At 41.1% G+C, this 23,309-nt stretch overlaps 1 protein-coding gene across 15 annotated transcripts in view; it reads left to right on the plus strand.

Moving 5' to 3' along the window:
* Nucleotides 1–23,309, plus strand: part of LOC121285735 (nuclear receptor subfamily 2 group C member 1-A-like) — a 116,793-nt gene that overhangs the window by 34,270 nt on the left and 59,214 nt on the right. For 10 of the 15 annotated variants that reach the window (XM_041202477.1, XM_041202484.1, XM_041202471.1 and 7 more), the window contains 2 exons: nucleotides 12,791–12,850; nucleotides 19,528–19,606. In XM_041202477.1, coding sequence (XP_041058411.1) covers nucleotides 19,550–19,606 — 57 coding nt within the window. In that variant the 5' untranslated portion in view covers nucleotides 12,791–12,850; nucleotides 19,528–19,549. Of the gene's footprint in view, nucleotides 1–12,790; nucleotides 12,851–19,527; nucleotides 19,607–20,771; nucleotides 20,911–23,309 lie in introns of all 15 variants that reach the window. The other 5 variants (XM_041202475.1, XM_041202472.1, XM_041202473.1 and 2 more) reach the window with 2 other exon arrangements.

The raw sequence follows: 23,309 nt of genomic DNA on the forward strand, positions 1-23,309 counted from the left end.
TACATGGTTTGAAAGATCGTGTAGGAGGGAGGGATTTAGATTCCTGGGGCATTGAGACCAATTCTAGGGAAGATGGGATGTGTACAAGCTGGACGGGTTGCACCCCAACTGGACTAGGACCAATATCCTCATGGGTGTTTGCTAGTACTGTGGTGGAGGGTTTAAACTAGAGTGGCAAGGGGATGGGAACCTGAGCAGGGAGACATAGGAGAGTGAAACAAAGATAGGAATGAAAGACAGAAAAGTAGAAAGCAAAAGTGGAAGGCAGAGGAAACAGGGCCTGGCAGCAAATAGGGCTATAGTACATTTGTAAAAATGTAAAAAAAAAATAACTCTAAAGGCACTGTATCTGAATGCACAGATCATTCACAATAATGTAGACGAATTAACAGCGCAAATAGATGTCGATGCTTACAACATGATTGCGATTACAGAGACATGGCTGTAGGGTGACCAAGGCTGTGAACTGAATATCCAAGGGTACTTGGTATTTAGGAAGGTCAGGCAAAAAGGAAAAGGACGTGGGGGGCCATTGTTAGTTAAGGATGAAATCAATGCAATAATGAGAGAGGATATTGACTCAAAATCTAGATGTAGAATTAGCCTGGGTTGGAGTTAAGCAACAAGAAGCAGAAAACATTAGTGGGAGTTATCTATAGGCCTCCAAACAGTAGTGGTAAGGTAGGGGACAACATTTAAACAGGAAACTAGGGATGCATGTAACAAAGGTGTTACAGTAATCATGGGAGTCTTTAACCTACATATAGACTGGGCAGACTAAATTAGCAATAATACTGTGGCGGATGAATTCCTAAAGTGTGTACAAGATGGTTTTTTTAGACCAGTACGTCGAGGAACCAACTAGGGAACAGGCTATCCTAGATTTGCTATTGTGCAATGATAAGGGTTTAATCAATAATCTTGTTGTGTGGGATCCTTTAGGCTACAGTGACCATAACATGATAGAATTCTCCATTAGGATGGAAAGTGAAGTAGTCTGATTCGAAACTAGGGCCCTAAATCTAAGCAAAAGAAACTATGAAAGTATGAGGTGTGAGTTTGCTAAGATAGATTGGAGAACTTCATTAAAAGGTATGATGGTGGATTGGCAATGGCTAATGTATGCATTACAACAGTTATACATTCCTTTCTGGCACAAAAACGCAACAGGAAAAGTGTCCCAACCATGGCTAACAAAAGAAATTAAGAATAGTATTAGATCCAAAGAGGAGTCTTATAAAGTTGCGAGAAAAAGTAGCAAGCCTGAGGATTGGAAGCAGTTTGGAATTCAGCAAAGGAGGGCCAAGAGATTGATTAGATTCATAGAGGCCTACAGCACAGAAAAAAGGCCCTCCGACCTATCGAGTCTGCGCCAGTCAAACAAGTACCTAACTATTCTAATCCCATTTTCCAGCACTAGGCCTGTGGCCTCATGTAACTATTAAGTGGGGAAAAATAGAATATGAGAGTAAACTTGCAAGGAACAAAAAGCAGACTGTAAAAGCTTCTATAAATATGGGTAAAGAAAAAGACTAGTGAAGACAAATATAGGTCACCTGCAGTCTGAAAAAAATTATAAAAGAAAGCAAGGAAATGGCTGAGCAATCAAATGACTACTTTAGTTCTGTCTTCATGGAGGAAGACACAAATAACTTCCCAGAAATGGAAGGGAACCAAGGGTCTAGTGAGAAGGAGGAATTGGAGAAAATTAGTATTACTAAAATCAATAGTGCTGGAGAAATTAATGGGACTAAAAGCCAATAAATCCCCAGGGCTTGATAGTCTACATCTCAGGGTACTAAAGGAGATGGCCACGAAAATAGTGGATGCATTTGTTGTCATTTTCCAAAATTCTGCAGATTCTGGAACAGTCCTAGCAGATTGGAGGGTGGCAAATCTAACGCCTCTATCTAAAAAAGGAGGGAGAAAGAAAACAGGGAATTACAAACCAATTAACCTAGCATCAGTGGTAGGGAAAATGCTAAAGTCTATTATAAAGAATGTGATAACAGGACACTTAGAAATTATCAACGGGATTAGACAAAGTCAACATGGATTTATGAAAGGGAAATCATTTTTGACAAACCTAATGGAGTTTTTTGAGGATGTAACTAGTAGAATAGATAAGGGAGAAGCAGTAGATGTGGTGTATTTGGATTTTCGGAAAGCTTTTGATAAAGTCCCGTATAAGAGCTTAGTGTGCAAGATTAAAGCACATGGGAGTGGGGCATGGATTGAGAATTGGTTAGCAGACAAGAAACAGAAGTAGGAATGAATAGCTCTTTTTCTGAGTGGCAGGCAATGGCTAGTGGGCTACTGCAGGGATCAGTGCTTGGGCCTCAGCTATTCACAATATATTTCTATGATTTGGATGAGGGAGTCAAATGTAATATTTCCAAGGTTGCTGACAACACAAAACTAGGTGGGTATGTGAGTGGTGAGGAGGATGTTGAGGCTTCAAAGCGATTTAGACAAGTTGAGTGTGTGGGCAAATACATGGCAGATGCAGTATAACGTGGATAAGTGTGAAGTTATCCACTTTGGTAAGGAAAACAGAATGGCAGAGTATTATTTAAATGGTGATTGGGAAACATTGTACAAAGGGACCTGGGTGCCCTTGTACACCAATCACTGAAAGCAAGTATGCAGGTGCAGCAAGCAGTTAAGAAGGCAAATGGTAGGTTGGCCTTCATAGCGAGAGGACTTGAGTACAGAAGCAAGGATGTCTTACTGCAGCTGTACAGGGCCTTGGTGAGACCAAGGAGTATTGTGTACAGTTTTGGCCTCCTTACCCAAGAAAGGACATACTTGCCATAGAGGGAATGCAGCAAAAATTCACCAGACTCATTCCTGAGATGGCAGGATTGTCATATGAGGAGAGATTGGGTTGACCAGGTCTGTATTCATCGGAGTTTAGAAGAATGAGAGGGGATCTCATTGAAGCATATAAAATTCTGACTGGGCTGGACATACTGGATGCAGGAATGATGTTTCCTCTGACTCTGGGGTTCTAGAAAAAGGAGTCACAGTCTCACAGTATGGGGTAGGCCACTTAGGACTGAGATGCGGAGAAACTTCTTCATTCAGAGGGCAGTAAACCTGTGGAATTCTGCCAAGTCACTGAATATATTTAAGAAGAAAATAGATTTCTAGACTCTAAGGGTGTTGATGGATGTGAGGAGAGAGCGGGGGCATAGCGTTGAGATAGTGGATCAGCCATGGTCATACTGATTGGTAGAGCAGGCTCTAAGGACCGAATGACCTATTGCTGCTCCTAATTATACGTTTCTATGTTTCCATGACCATCACTTCTGTTGGTACCTACCACTATTATGATGTGCTGTCTGTTCAAGTCAGGAACCAGTCTGTAATCTCAAGATGATCCAACTGGTGCTCTATATGTTGGGGAAAGATTTGCCCCATGCAAAAAAATTGTAACTCACTTTCATAGATACATCTGTGTATTGCTGAAAAAAGAGACATGCTATCATGGCTTTATACTCTATGAGAAGAGAGTGCTGATTGGTTGGCAAGTGGACTCCGGTGGTGGTGTTTCCATGGAGGATGCAACATGGAACAGTTAAGTGCCCAGCTTTGTTCAAATTCAAACCAGGCAGGTCAACTCTGATTGGTCAAGGCATTGCCCTGGGGAATGGACCAGAGAATGACTCTTCCCTAAGCTTTTGTTTAGTTGATACATTTGTGATTTCAATACACATAGTAAACAGGAAAGTTTGCCCCATAGTTAGAATATTTTGCTCTGATTTGAAAGCAAAATCCCTCTAGATGCATCCCTTGGACCCGGATTGATTAACATTGTTGAAGACAACTTCACCTTTACTGAAACTTTTGTGAATTGTCTCCAAAGTATTTTCTCTTCAGGGGATGCTCATGTTTTCTGTGCAGTGTGCAAAACCTTAAAATTACTTTCTTGTTCCTTGGTCCTGCCCTTATGATCACTTGATGAAGCATAAGCTGGCCTGTTTTTCAAGATGCTGCAAGTTTTACATCTTCGCTATTCCTTTTTGGTTTTGATTTTGGAGTGACCACCGCACGTTCCTTGTGGAGATGAAGCCCCATCTTCACATTGAGGATACTGTCCAACGTGTTGTATGGCACTACCACCATACTAGTTGGGTTGGATTCCCAACAGATATGGCAATTTAAAAATAGTCATCCATGCGGTGCTGTCGGCCATCAGGAGCAGAATTGTGCACAACCGTAATCTGTAATCTCATGGCCCAGCTTATCCCTTACTCTACCATTACCATCAAGCCAGGGGATTATCCCTGGTTCAATGAAGAGTGCAGGAGGGTATGCCAGGAACAGCACCAGGCATACTTGAAAATAAGTTGTCAATCTGGGGAAGCTATAACACAGGATTACTTGCATACCAAATAGTGAAAGCTTGCAATAGACAGAGCTAAGTGACCCCACAACCATCGGATCATATCTAAGTTCTGCAGTCCTGCCATGTCCAGCCGTGAATGGTGGTGGACAATTAAACAACTAACACGAGAAGGAGGCTCTGCAAATATCCCCATCTTCAATGATGGGGGAGCCCAGCACTTCAGTGCAAAAGGCAAGACTGAAGCATTTGCAGCGATCTTCAGCCAGAAGTGCTGAGTGGATGATCCATCTCTGTCTCCTCCTGAGGTCCCCAGCATCACAGCTGCCAGTCTTTAGCCAATTCGATTCATTCCATGTGATATCAAGGAATGGTGACGACACTGGATACTGCAAAGGCTATGGTCCTGACAATATTCCAGCAATAGTGCTGAAGGCTTGTGCTCCAGAACTAGCTGCCCCCTTGAGCCAGCTGTTCCAGTACAGCTACAACACTGGCATCTACCAGACAATTTGGAAAATTGCCCAGGTATGCCCTGTCCACAAAAAGCAGGGCACACCCAACCCGGCCAATTACCACCCCATCAGTCTATTCTCGAACATCAGCAAAGTGATGGAAAGTGTCATCAACAGTGCTATCAAGCAATACTTGCTCAGAAATAACCTGCTCAGTTTGGGTCCTGCCTGGTTCGCTCAGCTCCTGACCTCATTACAGCCTTAGTCTAAACATGGACAAATGAGCTGAACCCGTGAGGTAAGATTGACTGCTCTTGACATCAAAGCAGCATTTAATCGAGTGTGGCATAAAGGAACCCTAGATAAACTGGTGTCAATGGGAATCGAGGGGAAAACTGTCCAATGGTTAGAGTCATACCTAGCACAAAGGAAGATGGTTGTAGTTGTTGGTGGTCAATCATCTCAGTCACAGGACATCACTGCAGGAGTTCTTCAGGGTAGCTTCCTTGGCCCAACCATCTTTAGCTGTTTCATCAATGACCTTCCTTCCGTCTTGAGGTCAGAATTGGGGATGTTTGCACAATATTCAGCACCATTCATGACTATTCAGATACTGAAGCAGTCCGTGGTCATATGCAGCAGGACCTGGACAACAATCAGGCTTGGGCTGATAATTGATGTGCTGGTGGCATTCAGCTTGCTTCTGCTTCAGTGTGTTTCTGGCTAAGTAATAACACCTGAGGTTGGATTAGTAAACGCTGTGTCGGCAGGCTGAGTTATAGTCATCAATGTTGGTTTAATCTAGGCTTAAAAATGGTGCTAGCCTGACGGGTTGATCCATGACGTCTCATTGTTTTCACACTCCATTGCAAATAATAGGGATAGTAACGGCAGCACTAACAAATTAGGATCATTAGCAATTTATTAATGCTAGCATTTTTTAATCATGTCAAAATGCAAAGGAATAAGGAGCCAAAGGAAAAGTACGTTTGAAATTTAGTACAAATGAGTTAATATATGGAGAGCAAAGGCAGTAGTGTGTTAAAACACTGCTTTTTTTTGTATCCAGTAATTGGATTTCACTGATCCCAAACTGATGGGTGAAAGCCTTTCAGAACCAACTTTTGAGATCAGTAAAAAGTTGGTTCATGGCACTCCTCCCATGTGTGCGGGATGTTAGCTGCTGCTTGTGCCACCTGTGGCGGTCCTTTGACAAATTTCACCATTTTCATTTCACCATCAGAACATCAGACTCCTTTCGTGGCCTGCTAACCACAGTTCGGTGTCTTAGCTTACAGTGACCTATATCTCAATGTTTCATTACACTGTCTAACCTTTGCCTTTGTTAGCTCACTTTTTCCTCCCACTGAATTAACAGCTGTTCCAATAAAAAAACTGATTTTCATGAGGCTCAAGGGGTTAAACCTCAAAATCAATCATGTCTGTATGTCATTACCCTTCACTCAGTCTTCACTGCCTCATCCTTCTTAGTGTAGTTCCACATGGTTCTTAAGAGTTGATAGTTGCACGAAGAGATTGGTTGTCATCTTTGTTTAGTAACTTGAAGGTGAGTTTGTAGCATCATATGTCTATATGATGCCAGCACATTGAAGTAGTTTTGTCTGCTTTTTTGCTTCTCCCATCCACGCCCCGTTCTGGGATCTGGCCACACTTGAAACATGCTCCTTTCTGGCTGCCTCCTGATCTGAAGCTTAATCTCCTGATGTAGACGTGCCTGACTACTGGCGTAATTTGTGTGAACAAGTAATCTGCTGTACGTGAATTACAGTGCACTGTACTGAAAGAATTGCTAGTATGGAAAATGGCGGTAATACAGGATGGATGGTGATTTTGAGATTGGCAAATTTTACAATTTGAAAATAGAGAGCTTTACTTTGTGTCTAATCTAACAAGGGAATGTTTGCTGATGTGGTGCAGAGTGAGAAAGTTTTGTTTTGGCATTCAGTGTAACCTGCATTGAAATTGCATGTATTTTTTAAGGTATTGCTTTGATAACATGCGACCCTTGTTTTCTCTCCATCTGATTCTTGCTTGGCTTATTGTTCCATGTACACCATCAACCAGTGAAGATCCACAAGTGAACACAGATAGTGAATTTGGACTGGCTGTTCCAGCAATGTGTATTATAGTCAAATAAGATCCTTTCTTCACCTGGTACATGTTCACTCTACAGCAGTGAGCACTGGATAGCAATCAAAATCAGGGATCCTATGATTGTTGGAACAAACTGATAATTATCGAATATTCATAGTTTCCATTGTGTGGATTTTGGAAATGAGTACAGCAGAGAGAGCTGTTATACATTTATTGTCACCATGCTGTTATTTGGAAATGTTTTTTGATTTTACACATTTAATTTTGGTGTGCCCTCAAATAGCTCAGCAAAATTCATTTGTATGAGGAGCTGAGAGCTGTGAGTCGCCTCTGTAACAATATTTCTGAATTTGCAATATTCTGGTTAAACCTGGCCTCAGTCCCTTGCATCATTTCCTAACAGAAGCACCTGACATTGCGAAGCTGTTGTGATCAGATCAGAGGCAAAGATAAAAATCCCATCTGGTTGCTGTGGTAATATTTATATCTATGTTACTACCAAGTCATATAAACAGACATTGTTCTTTGATTACAGCAAATCTCAATTTTCCTCTTATATGATTTTTTTTTTATTGAGACGTGCATTATTAAAAATCAATTCTTTTTCAAAAGAGATAGTGAGTGAATGGAAATCAGGACTTAGAAACGTGAATAGTTTTGGATTTACCTAAAGAGTAGAGCAAAGCCTTGACTCTTTATAATTGTTTTATACTTTGCACTGTCGTTAACCCCAAGTTTGAGTAGTTTCATCAATAACTTAATTACAGCACATGCCATCTGATGCCCAAGCAGCATCTCAGTACAAGAATTGCTGTGAACAATATTTTAATGTAGAAAAGAACACAAAATATCAATATTGACAACAGCAACTTGCTTTTATCTAGTGCCGTTATCATATTAAAACATTCCAAAGTGCCTCACAAGAAATTTACCAAACAATACTTGATACTAAGCCACGTAAGATATAAGAATCTATTATAAAGGATGTGATAACTGGGCACTTAGAAAGTAATGATACAATTGGGCTGATTCAACATGGATTTATGAGAGGGAAATCATGTTTGACAAACCTGTTGGGAGTTTTTTGAGGATGTTACTTGTAGCATAGATGAAGGAGAACCACTAGATGTGGTGTATTTGAATTTTCGAAAGGATTTTGATAAGGTCCCACAGGAGGTTAGTAAACAAAATTAAAAGTATATGAGATTGAGGGTAATATACTGGTATAGATTGAGAATTGTTTAATGGACAGAAACAGAGTAAGAATAAATGGATCATTCTCAGGGTGGCAGACTAGTGGGGTACCATAAGGATCACTGCTAGGGCCACAGCTGTTCACAGTCTATACAATCATCCAAAAAGGCAGTGACTTTAATCTTCATGCAGATTGGGAAAATCAAATTGGCAGAGGTAGCCATGAGCAAGGACTCATTGAGTGTATTCAGGGCAGTTTTCTAGAACAGTATGTTATGGATCCAACCAGGGATCAGGCTATTTTGGATCTGGTAATGTGTAATGACGCAGGCTTAACAAATGACCTGAGTAAAAGAACCCCTCGGAAACAGTGACCATAACATGGTTGAATTTAACATTCTGTTTGAAAGTGAGAAACTTGGGTCGGAACAACTGTGCTAAACTTAAATAAGTGTAATTATAAAGGAATGAAGGCAAAGTTAGCTGGAGTGGACTGGGAGAGGAGCTTAGCAGAAAAGACGGTTGATGAACAATGGCAGACATTTAAGAAAATAGTTCATGACTCACAACAAAGATATATCCCAGTGAGGAAGAAGGATTCTAGGAAGGGCATAAACCAACCATGGTTAACCAAGGAAGTTAAGGATAGTATCACATTGAAAGAAAAAACATACAATGTGGCAAAGATTAGTGGTAAACCAACAAAAGATGACTTTAAAAACAATAAAGAGGGAGAAAAACTTTGAGGGTAAATTAACAAGTAAATTAACATTAATAAAAATGGACAGTAAGAGTTTCTTTAAATATATAAAAAGGGAGAGGCCAAAGTGAACATAAGCCCCTTAGAGAATGAGGCTGAGGAAATAATAATGGGGAACTAGGAAATGGCAGAGGAGTTAAATAAATACTTTGCATCAGTCTTCACAGTAGATGACGCTAATAGCATTCCAAAAATACTAAATAATCAATGGGCAAAGGGGGGTGGGGGGAGGAAATAAATACAATAACTATCACTAGAGAAAAAGTACTAGGGAAACTAATGGGGCTAAAAGCCGATAAGTCCCTTGGACCTGATGGGTTGCATCCTAGGATATTAAAGGAAGTAGCTACAGAGATAGTGGATGCATTGGTAGTAATCTTCCAAGAATCCTTAGATTCTGGAAAAGTCCCAGAGGATTGGAAAACTGCCAGTGTAACACCCTTATTCAAAAAGGGAAGGAGACAAAAAACAGGGCATTTAGAATTACATAATCTAAGCAAGCAGAGTCAGCATGGCTTCATGAAGGGGAAATCATGGCTGACAAATTTATTAGAATTCTTTGAAGAGGTAACAAGCAGGATAGATAAAGGGGAACCAGTAGATGTAATATATTTAGATTTCCAAAAGACGTTCAATAAGGTGCCACACATAAGGCTACTTAATAAGATAAGAGCCCTTGGTGTTGGGGGGGTAGTATATTAGCATGGATCGAGGATTGGCCAACTAATGGAAGACAGAATTGGCAAAAGGGGGGAATTTTCAGGAAGGCAACCTGTAACTAGTAGAGTGCCACAGGAATCAGTGCTGAGGCCACAATATATATTAATGACTTGGATGAGGGAAGTGAATGTCGCCAAATTTGTGGATGACACAAAAATAGGTGGGAAGACAAATGGTAAGGATGACTCAGAGTCCACAGAGGAATGTAGATAGGTTGTGAGTGGGCAAAAACTTGGCAGATGGAATATAATATGGGAAGATGAGAGGTTATGCACTTTGGAAGGAAGAATAGAGGAGCTGAATATTATTGAAATGGAGAAAGACTGCAGAAAACTGCAGCACAGAGGGATTTGGAGGGGTCCTCATGCATGAATCACACAAAGCTAGCATACAAGTTCAGCAGGTAATAGGTAAATGGAATGTTGGCCTTTATTTCAAAGGGAATGGAATATAAAAATAGGAAAGTCTTGCTAAAACGATACAAGGCACTAGTTAGACCACACTTAGAATACTGTGAACAGTTTAAACCCCCTTATCTTGGGAAGGATATATTGGCATTGGAGGCAGTCCAGAGAAGGTTCACTAGATTGATCCCGGGTATGGAGGGATTTTCTAGAGAAGAGGTTGAGTAGGTTGGGCCTGTACTCATTGGAGTTTAGAAGAATGAGAGGCGACCTTATTGAAAGATATAAGGTTCTTGGTGGGCTTGACAGGGTAGATGCTGAGAGGTTGTTTCCCCTTATGGGAGAGTCTAGGACCAGAGGGCATAATTTCAGAGTAAGGGGTCGCCCATTTAAGACAGAGATGAGGAAGAATTGCTTCTTTGAGGGTAGTCAATCTATGGAATTCTTTACCACAGAGGACAGTAGAGGCTGGGTCGTTAAGTATATTCAAGGCGAAGATAGATAGATTTTTAATTGGTAAGGGAATAAGGGTGATGGGGAAAAGGCAGGAAAGTGGAGTTGAGGATTATCAGATCAGCCATGATCTCATTGAATGGTGGAACAGACTCGAGGGGCCGAATGGCCTACTTCTCCTACGTCTTATGATTTGGATGTGGGGACCAAAAGTAGTAATTCCAAATTTGATGATGACACAAAACTAGGTGGGAATATAAGTTGTGAGGAGGATGCAAGGAAGCTTCAAGGGGACTTGGCCAGGTTGAGTGAATGGGCAAGAACTTGGTAGATGGAATATAATGTGAACAAGAGTAAAAAGAACAGAAGCTGAATATTTCTGAAATGGTAAGAGGTTGGGAAGTGTTGATGTCCAAAGGGACCTGGATGTCCTTGTTCATGAGTCACTAAAAGCTAGCATGCAAATGCAGCAAACAAATTAGGAAGGCAAATGGTATGTTGGCCCTCATTGCAAGGGGATTTGAGTACAGGAGTAAAGATGTCTCGCTGCACTTATATAGAACCTTGGTGAGACCTCACCTGGAGTATTGTGTACAGTTTTGGTCTCCTTATCTAAGGAAGGTTGTACATTCCTCAGAGGTTCACCTCTGGGATGGTGGGATTGTCTGGGATGGTGAGAGATTGAGAAACTGGGCCTCTATTTTCTGGAGTTTTGAAGAATGAGAGGTGATTTCATTGAAATTTACAACATTCTTACAGGATCTGACAGGGTAGATTAGATAGGATATTTTTCTGCCTGGCAAGTCTAGAACCAGAGGACACAGTCTCAGAATAAGGCCAGACCATTTAAGACTGAGATGAGGAGGAATTTCTTCACTTGGTAGTGAATCTTGAGGGCTATGGTTTCTCAATCATTGAGCATGTTCAAGACAGAATTCGATAGATTTCTGGATACTAATGGCATCAAGGGATATGGGGATAGCGTGGGACAATGGCATTAAGATAGATTATCAGCCATGATCTAATTAAATGGCACAACAGGTTTGATGGGCCAGACGGCCTCCTCCTGTTCCTATGTCCCTGTAAGGATACAGTAGGACAAGTAAGAGATTGGTTTTAAGGAAGGAAAGCCAAGTGCTGAAAAATCTCAGGTGTGGCAGCATCAGTGAAGAGCAAAACAGAGTTAACATTTCGTGTCCAATATGACTCTTCTGAATGGCTTTAAGAACTGCCTTAAAGGAGGTAGAGAGTCAATGAAGTTTAGGGAGGGAATTCCAGAGCTTAGGACCTAGGCAGCTGAAGACATGACTGCCAGGTTAAAATCGAGCTTGTGCAAGAGAAATCTCAGAGTTGTTAGGCTGGAGGAGGCTATGGAGATGGGGATGCCATGGAGGGATTTGAAAACAGTGATGAGAATTTTAAATCGAGGCATTGCTGGATTGGGAGCCAGTGTAGGTCAGCAAGTCCAGGGTGATGGGCGAATGGAACTTGGTACTAATTTTGACATGGGCAGCAGAGTTTGGAAGTGCTCAAGTTTATGGAGGGTGCAAGATGGCAGGTGGGCCAGGACAACACTTCCTGGATGTTCTTGCCAAAATAATTCAGTGCTTTGTTTATTAGCCTGTTTGAGGTTGGCACACTCTTTAAAAAGGAAGTTCCTGATAGTGGCGTTGCTTTCGAAGTGTTGTAATGTAATGTAAGCATGTAGTTTTGGGCTTGCTTTTGTGTAAGAAAAATTGAGCATTCAAATTACATTTGTGTATTTGTAAATAAAGAGATGTAGTGGAAACCTCAAAGAGGGTGAAACTGTGATGGAAAAGTTAGGGCTGTAATTTATAGTATGTGGTCAGCCGTGGCTCACTGGTAGCACTGTGTTCAGAGTCTGAAGGTCCTGGGTCCACTACAGAGACTTGAGCATGTAACTCAGGCTCCACACTACAGTGAGATGTTGAGGGAGTGCTGCCTAATTGGAAGGACTACCTATGGATAAGACATTAAATGTATAAGATTGAAGAAAAACTGCAAGCTTTTCCACTGTCCTGGCCAACGTTTTCCCCTCAAATAGTACCAATGAAGTGGGTGACCTGGTGATTTACCTTGTTGAATGTGAGATCTTGCTGTGCACATATTGGCTGGTGCATCTGTTTACATTGCAACAGCCACTATGGCCCAGAAGTAATTTATTGGTTCTGGAGCCCTTTGAGATACCCTAAGGACATAAAGCTGTGTAAATGAATGCTTGATCTTTGTATTGTACATGATTGTTTTTCAACTGATGTGAGTGGGCTATTATTTATTTGAAATGCTAGATGTATCTAACTTTCTTGCCTATTTTATCCAGCAGATTAACAAGCTATCATTCATCTGAAGTGCTGGGCTGAAGGAGGATGTAAAACAGTAGGTAGGCAGCAGCGAATTCTGAATTAAACTTATAGTATTGAAATTTTTCAGATAACTTAAACTCATTGCGCAAGTGTGAGCTGAGTTTGTCATTGGTGTTTATACTGTTTAAATGTTGTGTTCTCAATTATTCCATTAAAATAATAGATAAATTAGTACAATTTACATGTGTTGACAAGAGAACAGATGTTGGTACAAAAAAGGTGATAGCTTTAAACTAGTTATTATGACAACTTGAGGCATGAGCTCCCTTCTGCACACACTTCCAATTAGTTGCATGTAATGGGGTAAGGTTAAAAGCATGGGAAGCGATAGCTATAACATATAAGGATTGAGTATTGTGGTTAATATTTTTACACCGTACGTTGCCATTTTTTTTAATGGTATAGATATTTTCAACATGGAAGTGCTCGTCTTTGCACCACACCTATTAGTAACACCATGCTTGTTTACTACCCGAAAACTTGCTAGAATTGATTTCACTTTGTTTATTAATTTGTGTGATGCTGCCACCTTTAACAACTTGTTCCATTGAGTTATTTATCCCTTTTGCCACTGATCAACACTGTACAACACATTGATATGAGGCTAAATTAATGCTATGTGTTGACATATTTGACACACATTTTATGGCACTAATTCATGCCATGCATATATTTCACACATGCTGGTTCTTTATCTTGGTTTCTGCAATGAAAGTTAGCTCCCTACCAAGAAAGGGGGAAAATTACAGCTCATGTAGTGCTCTGTACCCATATGTATCAAAATGATTTTTGCCCACATTCAATTTCTTAAACTATTCTTGTATACTAAACTCAGCATGTAGCGGTTGTCCGTTAGATTTTCCTCGAGTTATACATTCGTGTGGATGCATAAGGACGGTCATTTGATGTGTTAATTGGTTAATTATCCCAAGGAGGTTGTGTTTTACAACCTTAAGCATTTTATAGTATTGTCAGAGATGGTGGCATTGTCTTCCAGGAGTCCCATTGCAACATTTAACTGGTTATGTCATCATTATAGTCACTTCACACCAAGATGTGGAGCTAGATGCACCTCTGGAAGTCTTCTGGTCATGATCAAAGGGTAGAACTTCCACCCAGACGAGTGATTTCTGCAGTTATTTACACCCTTTTGAAGGAAAATGACCATGTCCCGTGGTTGGCTGGTGCCCTGAGGAGTAGAGGTTGATATTCTCATTGAGAATATTTTCTTTTGTTCATGTAGTTTATGTATTGGCTTGATGCCTATATTTCATCTTGGAATGCTTATCCAATTTTATATCCATAAAGGAAGAATGATTTGTGTGCTGGCATATCATTAATGCTAGTATCTGTTGTATGGAATAAGGATTATAATGCTTGGAACATGCTGTTTATCTAGAGATTGGGTAGAATTGGGTAGGTACTTTGATAAGCCTGATTTATGTAGTGCTCTAGTCAAATTACACCTAGAATGTTGTCAGTTCTGAAAACCAAGACACAAGGCAAATACTCGTATTGGAAATTGTAGCCTCCCTGTCTGTTTATTGCTGCCACCACCTGTCCCCTCTAAACCCCCACAATGGTCATCACCAAGCCGCATCTTGGCCTCTTCCTCTATCCTCTGGATTCTTCAGTGTCAGTAAGTGTGCGGTTGATGCATTCTGGTTAAGAAAAATAATTAACCATACTCAGGATAGAAATAAGCTTAATGCTGCAGAAGAACAAAAGGTACTTGTTCGCAGAACATTAAAGACAGCATCTTAGTTTGATAAGTCGTTACTGAACGGAAAATCCAGATAATGTGAGTTCACATCCCACAATGGCAGTTTGAGAATTTTAATTCAATTTAAAAGAAATCTAGAAATAATAAACTGGTGTCTGCAAATGAGGCTATGGGCGGAATCTTCTGTTCTGAAGTAAGCCTGGTGGTGGGCAGAAAAGTCGGCATGATCCCCACCACCACCTGGAAGTGCGCCCCCAAGCCACACACCATTCTGACGTGGAAATATATTGCCGTTCCTTCACTGTCACTGGATCAAAATCCTAGAACTCCCTTCCTAATAGCACTGTGGGTGTACCTACATCACATGGACTGCAGCGGTTTAAGAAGGCAGCTCACCACTATCTGCTCAAGGGTTGGGCAATAAATGCTGGCCCAGCCAGCGAAGCCCACATACCGTGAATGAATTTAAAAAAAGATGCCACCTCATGCAGATGCCATGGACATCTCCTCAACTCCCCCCAGATGCTTGTCACACCATGAGCCAAACAGTCTCTCTGAACACTCTCTTTCACATGAGGGTTTTCAATCTCCACTCTCCAAGAACTTGCCTTGGAATTTTCTCCCAAGCCGATGCTTTCTCTCAGATGTCTTCCACAAGGGTTCACCTCCAGGATTTTCAACTCTCCTGATGTTTTTTTAAAATTCATTCACAGGGATGTGGCCTTCGCTAGCTGGGCCAGCATTTATTGCCCATTCCTAGTTGCCTTTGAGAAGTTGTCCTCTTCCCTGGGCCACCACACGCATTCAAGCTGTCTTCCACACACTCTCTCTCACTGACTCAGCTGTCAACAGTACACCACTGCTTCATATGCTCATAGCAAAGAGTTACTGACCTTCAGCCATCCTTTTGGGCCTTCTTGCCTCTTGCAAGCTGTTCTCGCTTTAAATCTGCCTTCTACAGCTTTTGTCTCTTTAAATCTGAAGCTTAGAGCCTTTCTCTCTGCCCGTTGCTGTTAACTTCAGTCACAGGACCTTTTCCAGTTTCCTGTCATTCCTTTGATTAAAGGGACTACTTGGGACTTTTACTTGTTTGCCTCACTTCTTTGGCCTTGGGACCTTTTGGTTCTTTTGGGAAATCTGCAGCTCCTTCTTCCAGTGTCCAGTCTCTCTCTAGTCCTGTCTTCAAACTGAACTTAAGACCGCTGTTTCTTTAGTTTTTCTGTGTGCACCTGTGGGAGGGACCTGCCTCTATGGACCCCTGTTGCTAGGCATCAGCACTGTTCTTTTACCCTTTGTTTAACTTAGCTTAAAGTCGTAAAACCCTCATTAGAAATGCATAGTCATAGTCATAGAGTTTTCCTTTTTTTAAAAATGAAACTAAAACTCAGTTTGAACTTTCTTAACACACACAGAAATTCAAATCAAACTTAAATATTAAAGCTAAAACTCATTCCTAACACCCACCAATATAAATATAACTTAAACTATCTATTTCCTAACAAGAAGAACAATGCCTGCGAAATACCCATTGTTGAGCCATTGCTCGCAATTGTAGTGGACCCTGCTTGCCAGCATCTTGACCACCTTGAGGCCTGCTGCCTCTTGCTGCTCAGGCTCTTACTCCTCCTGGCTCTGTGTCAACCTGCGATGGGCCCTCCTTCTCCTCATCTGGATCAGAGCCATTAACAAGGAAGGTTTTCCTGCAGACTGCATCATCGATGCCTCTGGATCTGTGAATGAATTGAAGTGACAAATTCAGTAAGCATGTCCTTTCCAGGTTTCCTTTCATCTTAAAGCCAGCAGGCCAGTGCTAAGCCCTTCATCTGGCCTCTGTCTAGACATCCCCATCTGACATCCCTTTACAGCCCCCATGCCCAGCCTGACCCTGCCCCCTCCAATTAACTGAGCCATCTATCTAGTCCCCCTCTGTGACTCACCCAATGAGACCTTCAGCTACCAAACTCTCAATCAGGACCTGCCACCCTACCGCATTCCGCATCCTCCTCTGACTGTGACTGTTCCCTCCTATCACCAGTGCCCTGAGTTCAGTCCCTAGGACACCACAGGTCATACCCTCTAAGACTCTCTTCTCCTCCCCCGCACCCCCAGATACTCCCAAATGCCTCCATCCACTTCCCCCGCTTAGCCTGTCTCCTGTGTCCAGCTTTGGTGCAGCTTTTGATACTGGCACCTGATATGAATCAAGTTATGAGACACCCTCTTGAAGGCAAACGCAGCACCTATTGACCACAAAGTCATGGACAAGGTGAAGCTTGCCAGGTGCCCCCCACTTATATACATCTGTGAAACTTAATGTTCTAAAATCTCGCTAGCAGGGGCCTTAATTTGGAGGGCATACATAATTCTGGCAAGGTGCACCTCATTTAATGAGCATGCATGAGATGCTAATGTGTGCTAATGGGGTTCCTGACATTGTTCATCGGAAAGCTCGACCAACTTTAACCCACCTTGAAAGTTGGGAGAACAAAATTCAAATTCCCTGCCATTGGGAAACAGAGTTTTTGCCTCCCACCAAATTAAGAGCACCTCCCACCTCAATTCCCACTGCTGGCGGGACTGAAAGATTCCGCCCAATGGAGCTGTCAGATTCTCATTAAAAACCCAACAGGTCCAGTAACGCATTTTTAGGGATGGAAACTTGCCGTCCTTACCCAGGCTAGCCTATAATGCTACTCCATATCAAAATGAGTGACTCTTTATATCTCTTGAAGTGGCCCTGCTTGCCACTAAGTTATATAAAAGCACTACAAAGACTTAGCTGCAACCTAGGCATCAAATTGGGATATGATCAAGGCACAACATGCTCAAAACACCTCGTTACTAACTAGGCTCTGGTGTCAAAATTGGTGCTATCTTACAGACCAGTGAAGGATAATCTGATATCCTGTTATTCACAAAATGATAGCTATCAGCAAGTATCTGAGACTGCTCCATTATTATCCCTGTGTATGTTCCATCCCACTGGCAAGGCAACCACTTGTGTTGGGGGCACTATTGGGACTTATTGGGACTGCTACAGTGTGCACAGTCAAAGGAAACTTCTAGAAGTCCTCAGCATTTTCTCTGGCTTCAGGTCAAACAGGCAAGAAAACTTCATGTTGATCATCACCTACCACTCTCCTTCAACTGTTGGATAAGTACTTGTCCATGAACACCATTTGGAGGAAGCACTGAGAGTAGCAAGGGCACAGATTATACTCTGGCTGCTAGACTTTTATGCTCTTCAACAAGAGTAACTCAGTAGTCTTGAAGGGCATAGTTGCCGGTCTGAATTTGCAGCAGATGGTGAGAGAACCAATGTGAGGAAATTACCCACCTGATCTAGTTTTCTCCAATCTACCTGTCTCACATATGTCTGTCAATGAACTGTTGGTAATAGTGACCATTGCAAAGACCTTGTGGAGTTCTATCATCACACTGAGGACCTCCTCCACCATGTTATGTGGCACTAGCACTACTAAGTGAGATAAATGAACAGATCTAGCAACTCAAAACTGTGACCCTTGAGATGCTGTGGGCCATCAGCAGCAGAATTGTAATATCTCACCATCTGTAACAGTATCCTTCACTCCTCCATCTCAATCAAGCCAGATGACCAACTCTGTTTGTGAAAAACATAGAAGAGCCAACGTGATGAAGCTACAACAAAGGACCACATGCGTGCTATATACAGAGCTAACCAATGTCACAACCAGGTGAAGTCAAAATTTGCAGACAAGGTTCCTTCAGCTGCACCTCCCAAAGTTGCAACATCATTACCTAGAAAAGAAGGCCTGCAGGTATATGGAAGTACCAGCGCCTCCAAATTAGTCTCCATGTTGCATGCCTTCTTGGACTTGGACATGTATCACTTCTCCATCATCACTGGGTTAAAATCCAGGAATTCCACGCCTAAAAGCATTGTGAGAGCACTGTCGCCACTATCGGGTTCAAGAAGAAGGCTCGCCACCACCACCTGAGTTTAAGCAATAAATGCTGGTCTTGCCAGCCAGAGGATGAATGGAAAAAAAGTGATGACACTGCTTTCACATAAGGAATAGCTGATTTGTAGTGTCAGAGGATTGAGTTGTGAAGGAAGACTGAAGGAACTTGGGTGCTTTACCTTCAAAGAAGATGATGAGCTGTTAAAGTTGTAGATGTGCATATAAAATAGTCAGTGATATAGAGGAGATAAATCTGGAAATGCTTCAAAAAGTAAGACAAGGGGTACAAATTCAAATGAGTCAAGGGCAACTCTAGGAAAGGTGTCAGCAAATTTTTCACAGATCATTTGGAATTGCTCATTTAAGTAGGGCAAAGGACTCAAAAAAAAATCCCAAAGTCGTTCCAGAAACTGATGGGTAGTGAGATGGGTCTATTTGGATTGTGAAGCTAGAAGCCAAAAGGCTTTCTTTATCTGTTTTATAACCTGATGAACGTGATCGGACCCTCTACTGTTGTGCATCCATGTGGCAATTGTGTACTTTCATTTGAAAATTTCTTTGACTAACTTACAACAAACTCACCAACCCTCCTATAAATTCTATGCACCAGTAGAGATATGGTTCTTTATCTGTTTTCCTGGCTCACCTAAACCAAGTTTTAAAAAAAGTTAAAAAGAGAGTGAAGCTAATTTTGTCCTTCGACCAACATCACTAAAACAAATTGGCTGACACACATCCTATATAACTACAGTGATCACCCTTCAAAAGTACTTCATTAACTGTAACGTGCAATAGGCGCCTTGAGGTTGTGGGAGATACTATCGGAATGCAGGTCCTTCCCAGCATTTTATGCTTTCTCATTTTTTTTGCCATAGAAATAGAAGATTACATTTGTTAAAACTTGGTGCTCAGCACTTGTAGATTCTGAATCTGTTGAGCCCCAATATACTTCTTCACCTGATGAACATTTCATGATTTTTCTGAACCTTCAAGTACTCAGTGGATAACTTGTATGTATTTTTTCCAGGAAGCGCCCATGCATAAGCTGAATGGCAAACAATATGGAGGAGCTAGCACAGCAGATTGCTGAACATCAAATGAGTGAGGTATGCAGACAACATTGTTAGACCAGTTTTCCGAAAACTAATGATTTCAGAAGAAGTTTAATTTGGAGTTCTTATTTCAGTCATCATTGGATATGTTTCATCATAGTTTTACGGTAATGTGCTGGAGCTCACTGTTTCCCCAATGGAAAAGGAAAATTGTGATAGGTGTTTATGGTGGGAACTGTTCAACATCAAATTGAGACTTGCATGTAGAAATGCAGCAACATAAAGGGGCTGCCTAATACCTGATAACATTACATTTCTCAAATCGGACATGTTACAAGAGGTTAAAAAAAAACTGGTGCAAATTGAATAAAACATAGCTGCCAGAGACTTACCTGAAGTCAATTTTAATGGAACTGCCTCTTCAATTATCATAGGCAGTTGTTGGCTTAATTATGCTAATTATATTGACGTCGCCAGAATATAAAAATTTGAAGCGTAGCAGCAGTTTGAGGAATCTCCAATTATTACCAAAGACTGTTTTTCTAAATGGCGATTAAAATTTAACTTTAAGGAAGCTTTAGTTGATCAACAGTTGGTACGTTATCAAGCTATTACACCAGTGTTACATTGTAAAATGTCCCAGGGCTTTAAAAACATAATTTATAGAAGGAGTACCTGAAGCGTTTGCCTCTCATTGAGATTGGGCTGTCAGATTACTTCAAAACCTGTTTAGTTAACATGTAATATAAAATAAAATGTGCATAATCTTTCATTGCAGCAAAAGTGAAAAGTAACTAAACTTTTCATTTACACAGTGTTTTGCTAGATGGAGTTATTATGTTAATAATTTGAAAACGCATGGCCTCGAATTGGGATCCTGTTAGGTTTTTGGTTATGTTTTGCGTTTTTATCAATGGCTGTACTTTAAGCCAATCATCCACCATTCAACAAAGAGCTTGTGAACCCCTGTGAACCAGTGTGTGCCTTTACCTGCTCACTATCTATAACTAAATGTAGTGAGACCTAGAGAAACCTTGCAGTTATAGCCTAGTTTATTAGAATATATCATATACCGTCACCTGAGCCCATTGACCAGAAGATGCACCCTATCATATGCTGTCAGAATCATATCTCTCAAGGCTGAAATTTTCTTTTACAAAATGGAAGGACATGGTGTGATCTGGACATATGGATGCTAACCTGGGATTTTTTTTAAAAGGTCATATGTTCACCTTGGAATTGTCAGCAAGCAGGCCTCTTCCAAGAAATCACCTTACCTTTATGGCACTTGAGGAAGATCTGGTTGTTTGTTTTGAACTGCAATCACTAATAGATAGAGAAGAAAACACAGTTGGAAGGTTGGTGACTTGCTGGAAATCACATGAGTGAGAGGACAAAACTTAAGTTACAAACCTGCTTGTTTTGAAGGCAATCTTGTTGGGGAACAAGCTGAGGAAGGAAGGCTACCCTAACTGGCTCTCTCTCTACCTTGCCTAAAATTGAGTAGCTGTCGACCTGTAGCCAGATAACCCTCTTCTGAGTGTAACTAGTCCGCATTTGGACCTGCAAAGCTGAGACCAGTTGATGAGAACTTCCAGGCATCCACCGGGAGCAGCGTCTTCACATGGGGGAGCTCCAGGTTGACAGCATTGCGACCCTGCGCACTTTATCCTTTTTTTTTACACCCATCCTCTAAAGTCCATCTCTCCAGAGAAACTCCATTTGTTTGCCCTTTGTTAGTCTGTGTGTGCTGGTGAAATTCTTTAGGAAGAGATAGATAGTTAAACTTCTCAATTACAACTATGTGTTAACCAATTCTTGAAACTTGTTTAAAAGGAGTTTTGTTTTATAATAAATTACTCATTGAGTTTTTTGGAAGAACCCTGGTCAGAGTGTCTTTTCTTCTGGGTAGAAGTATAGATAAACAATTGGCCATTTTGGTGAGAAAATTAATCATTTTAAATTAATGGTATGGCCTGCAGAGTAGTGGGGCTTGATAATTCACGCATTCCTCCCATCGTAACATAAATTGGGGGATTTGAAACCCGGACAGCGAGTTATTGGACGTGGAATAATAATTAGTAAGAGTTAACAGGACGGAGACCAGGTTTCTAATACATTGTTAAACTGAAATGACGCTGGATGTTGGTTAGACTTTTCTACCGATGGAAAATGTAACTCTGACTGATTTACTAGACTCAGCTAATGGAATTGGTGGATAAATTGGAGTTAGAATTAGCCATAGGGGTGAGGAAAGTGTACATAGTTTAGGTAATAGTGCAGCATTTGAAATTGGAAGGGGTACCAGAGAGACCATATTCTCCAGGGGTGAATCAATTGAGTTAGCTAAGATACAGTTGCGAATGAAGCTACTTGAACATGAAAAGGAACTGAAAAAACTTGAATTGGAGGCAAAAGAGAAGGAGGGCAAAAGAGAAGAAAAGGAAAAAGAGAGAACGTTTCAAAGGGAGCAAACAGAAAGGCATGAGAGAAAAGGGGAGTGAAATAACATAAGAGAACCAGAAGGAGAACTTAGCAATGGACGAAAGGGAGAAGGAATGAGAAAAGGAATACTGGCTTAAAAGGCTGGACCTCATAAAAAGACCCCGCAGATGCTGAGGAATGTTCTGTTGATTTAAAAAAAACCTCCATCACAAAGCTCAGTGGGGAGATGTTTAAATTTGTTCAAGCCCTCCCAAAGGTTGAGGAAAGGGCCTTCAAGAGGCATTCTTTATTTTGTTTGAAAAGGTAGCAAAGAAACTGAAATGGCCAAAAGTAATCTGGACATTGCTCTTACAGAGTTGGTTGGTGGGTATAACACACAAGGTTTATGCAATGAAAAGAGGATATTTTTTAATGTGTATGAGTTGGCACCTGAGGTGTACGGGCAGAAATTTCGGAATATTAGGAAACAGCCTGGGTAGACCTGTGCACTGAATTTGAGAGAGTATAGCAGAGTAATTTTGATCGTTGGATACAGACATTAATGGTAGAGACAACATATCAAGCACTGAGGGAAATAATCTCTTGGAAGAATTTAAAGATTCACTTCCTCCAGTAGTTATAACCCATGTTGAAGACCAGAGGGTTAAAACAGCTACACAGACAGCGGAGATGGCTGACCATTATGAACTGGTCCATAAATCTAAACCCTTTTTCCGTCACCCCTATAAACCCAAAAAGGATAGAAGGTGGGAAGATGAAAGGAAGGAAAGTAGCTAGGGAAGAGAGGAGACAGCTGGGAATTCCCAGGAAATTCCTCCTCCGACTAGAAAGGAAAGTACTGAAGGTGGCAGTGACATTCGAAGACCTAAGTACTTCTGCTGTAACATGATGGGACACCTTTGGACAAATGGCTGGAGATTAAATTGTACACCTATTGCAGTAGTAGGAATGTCAAAGGAATCCTCAGGAAAGGTGGTATCAGAAAAGAAAATGGTTGAAAAACTGTAGCAGTGGTGTAGGTGAAACGTGTTCCCTTGGAACATATGGGAAAGGGGGATATGATTCAGGGTAGCCCAGAGAATTATTCTTTGACTACTAGTGAAGGAAGTCATGCTAACAGAAGTTCTGGATGTTTTGTGTTGAAGAAAGATGTGTTCCCTTCTCCTCCAACAAAATAAGTAAACAGGTTAAAATTTTGAGAGATACAGGGACAGATCAATCATTGATGGTGGCTACTGATACAATTTGTGTTCTGTATAGCTTTATGCAGAGAAAAGTATTAATATGAAGTATTAATGGAATTTATGAATCT

Source organism: Carcharodon carcharias, chromosome 13 (assembly GCF_017639515.1).
Source record: "Carcharodon carcharias isolate sCarCar2 chromosome 13, sCarCar2.pri, whole genome shotgun sequence".
In the NCBI taxonomy this organism is placed as follows: Eukaryota; Metazoa; Chordata; class Chondrichthyes; order Lamniformes; family Lamnidae; genus Carcharodon; species Carcharodon carcharias.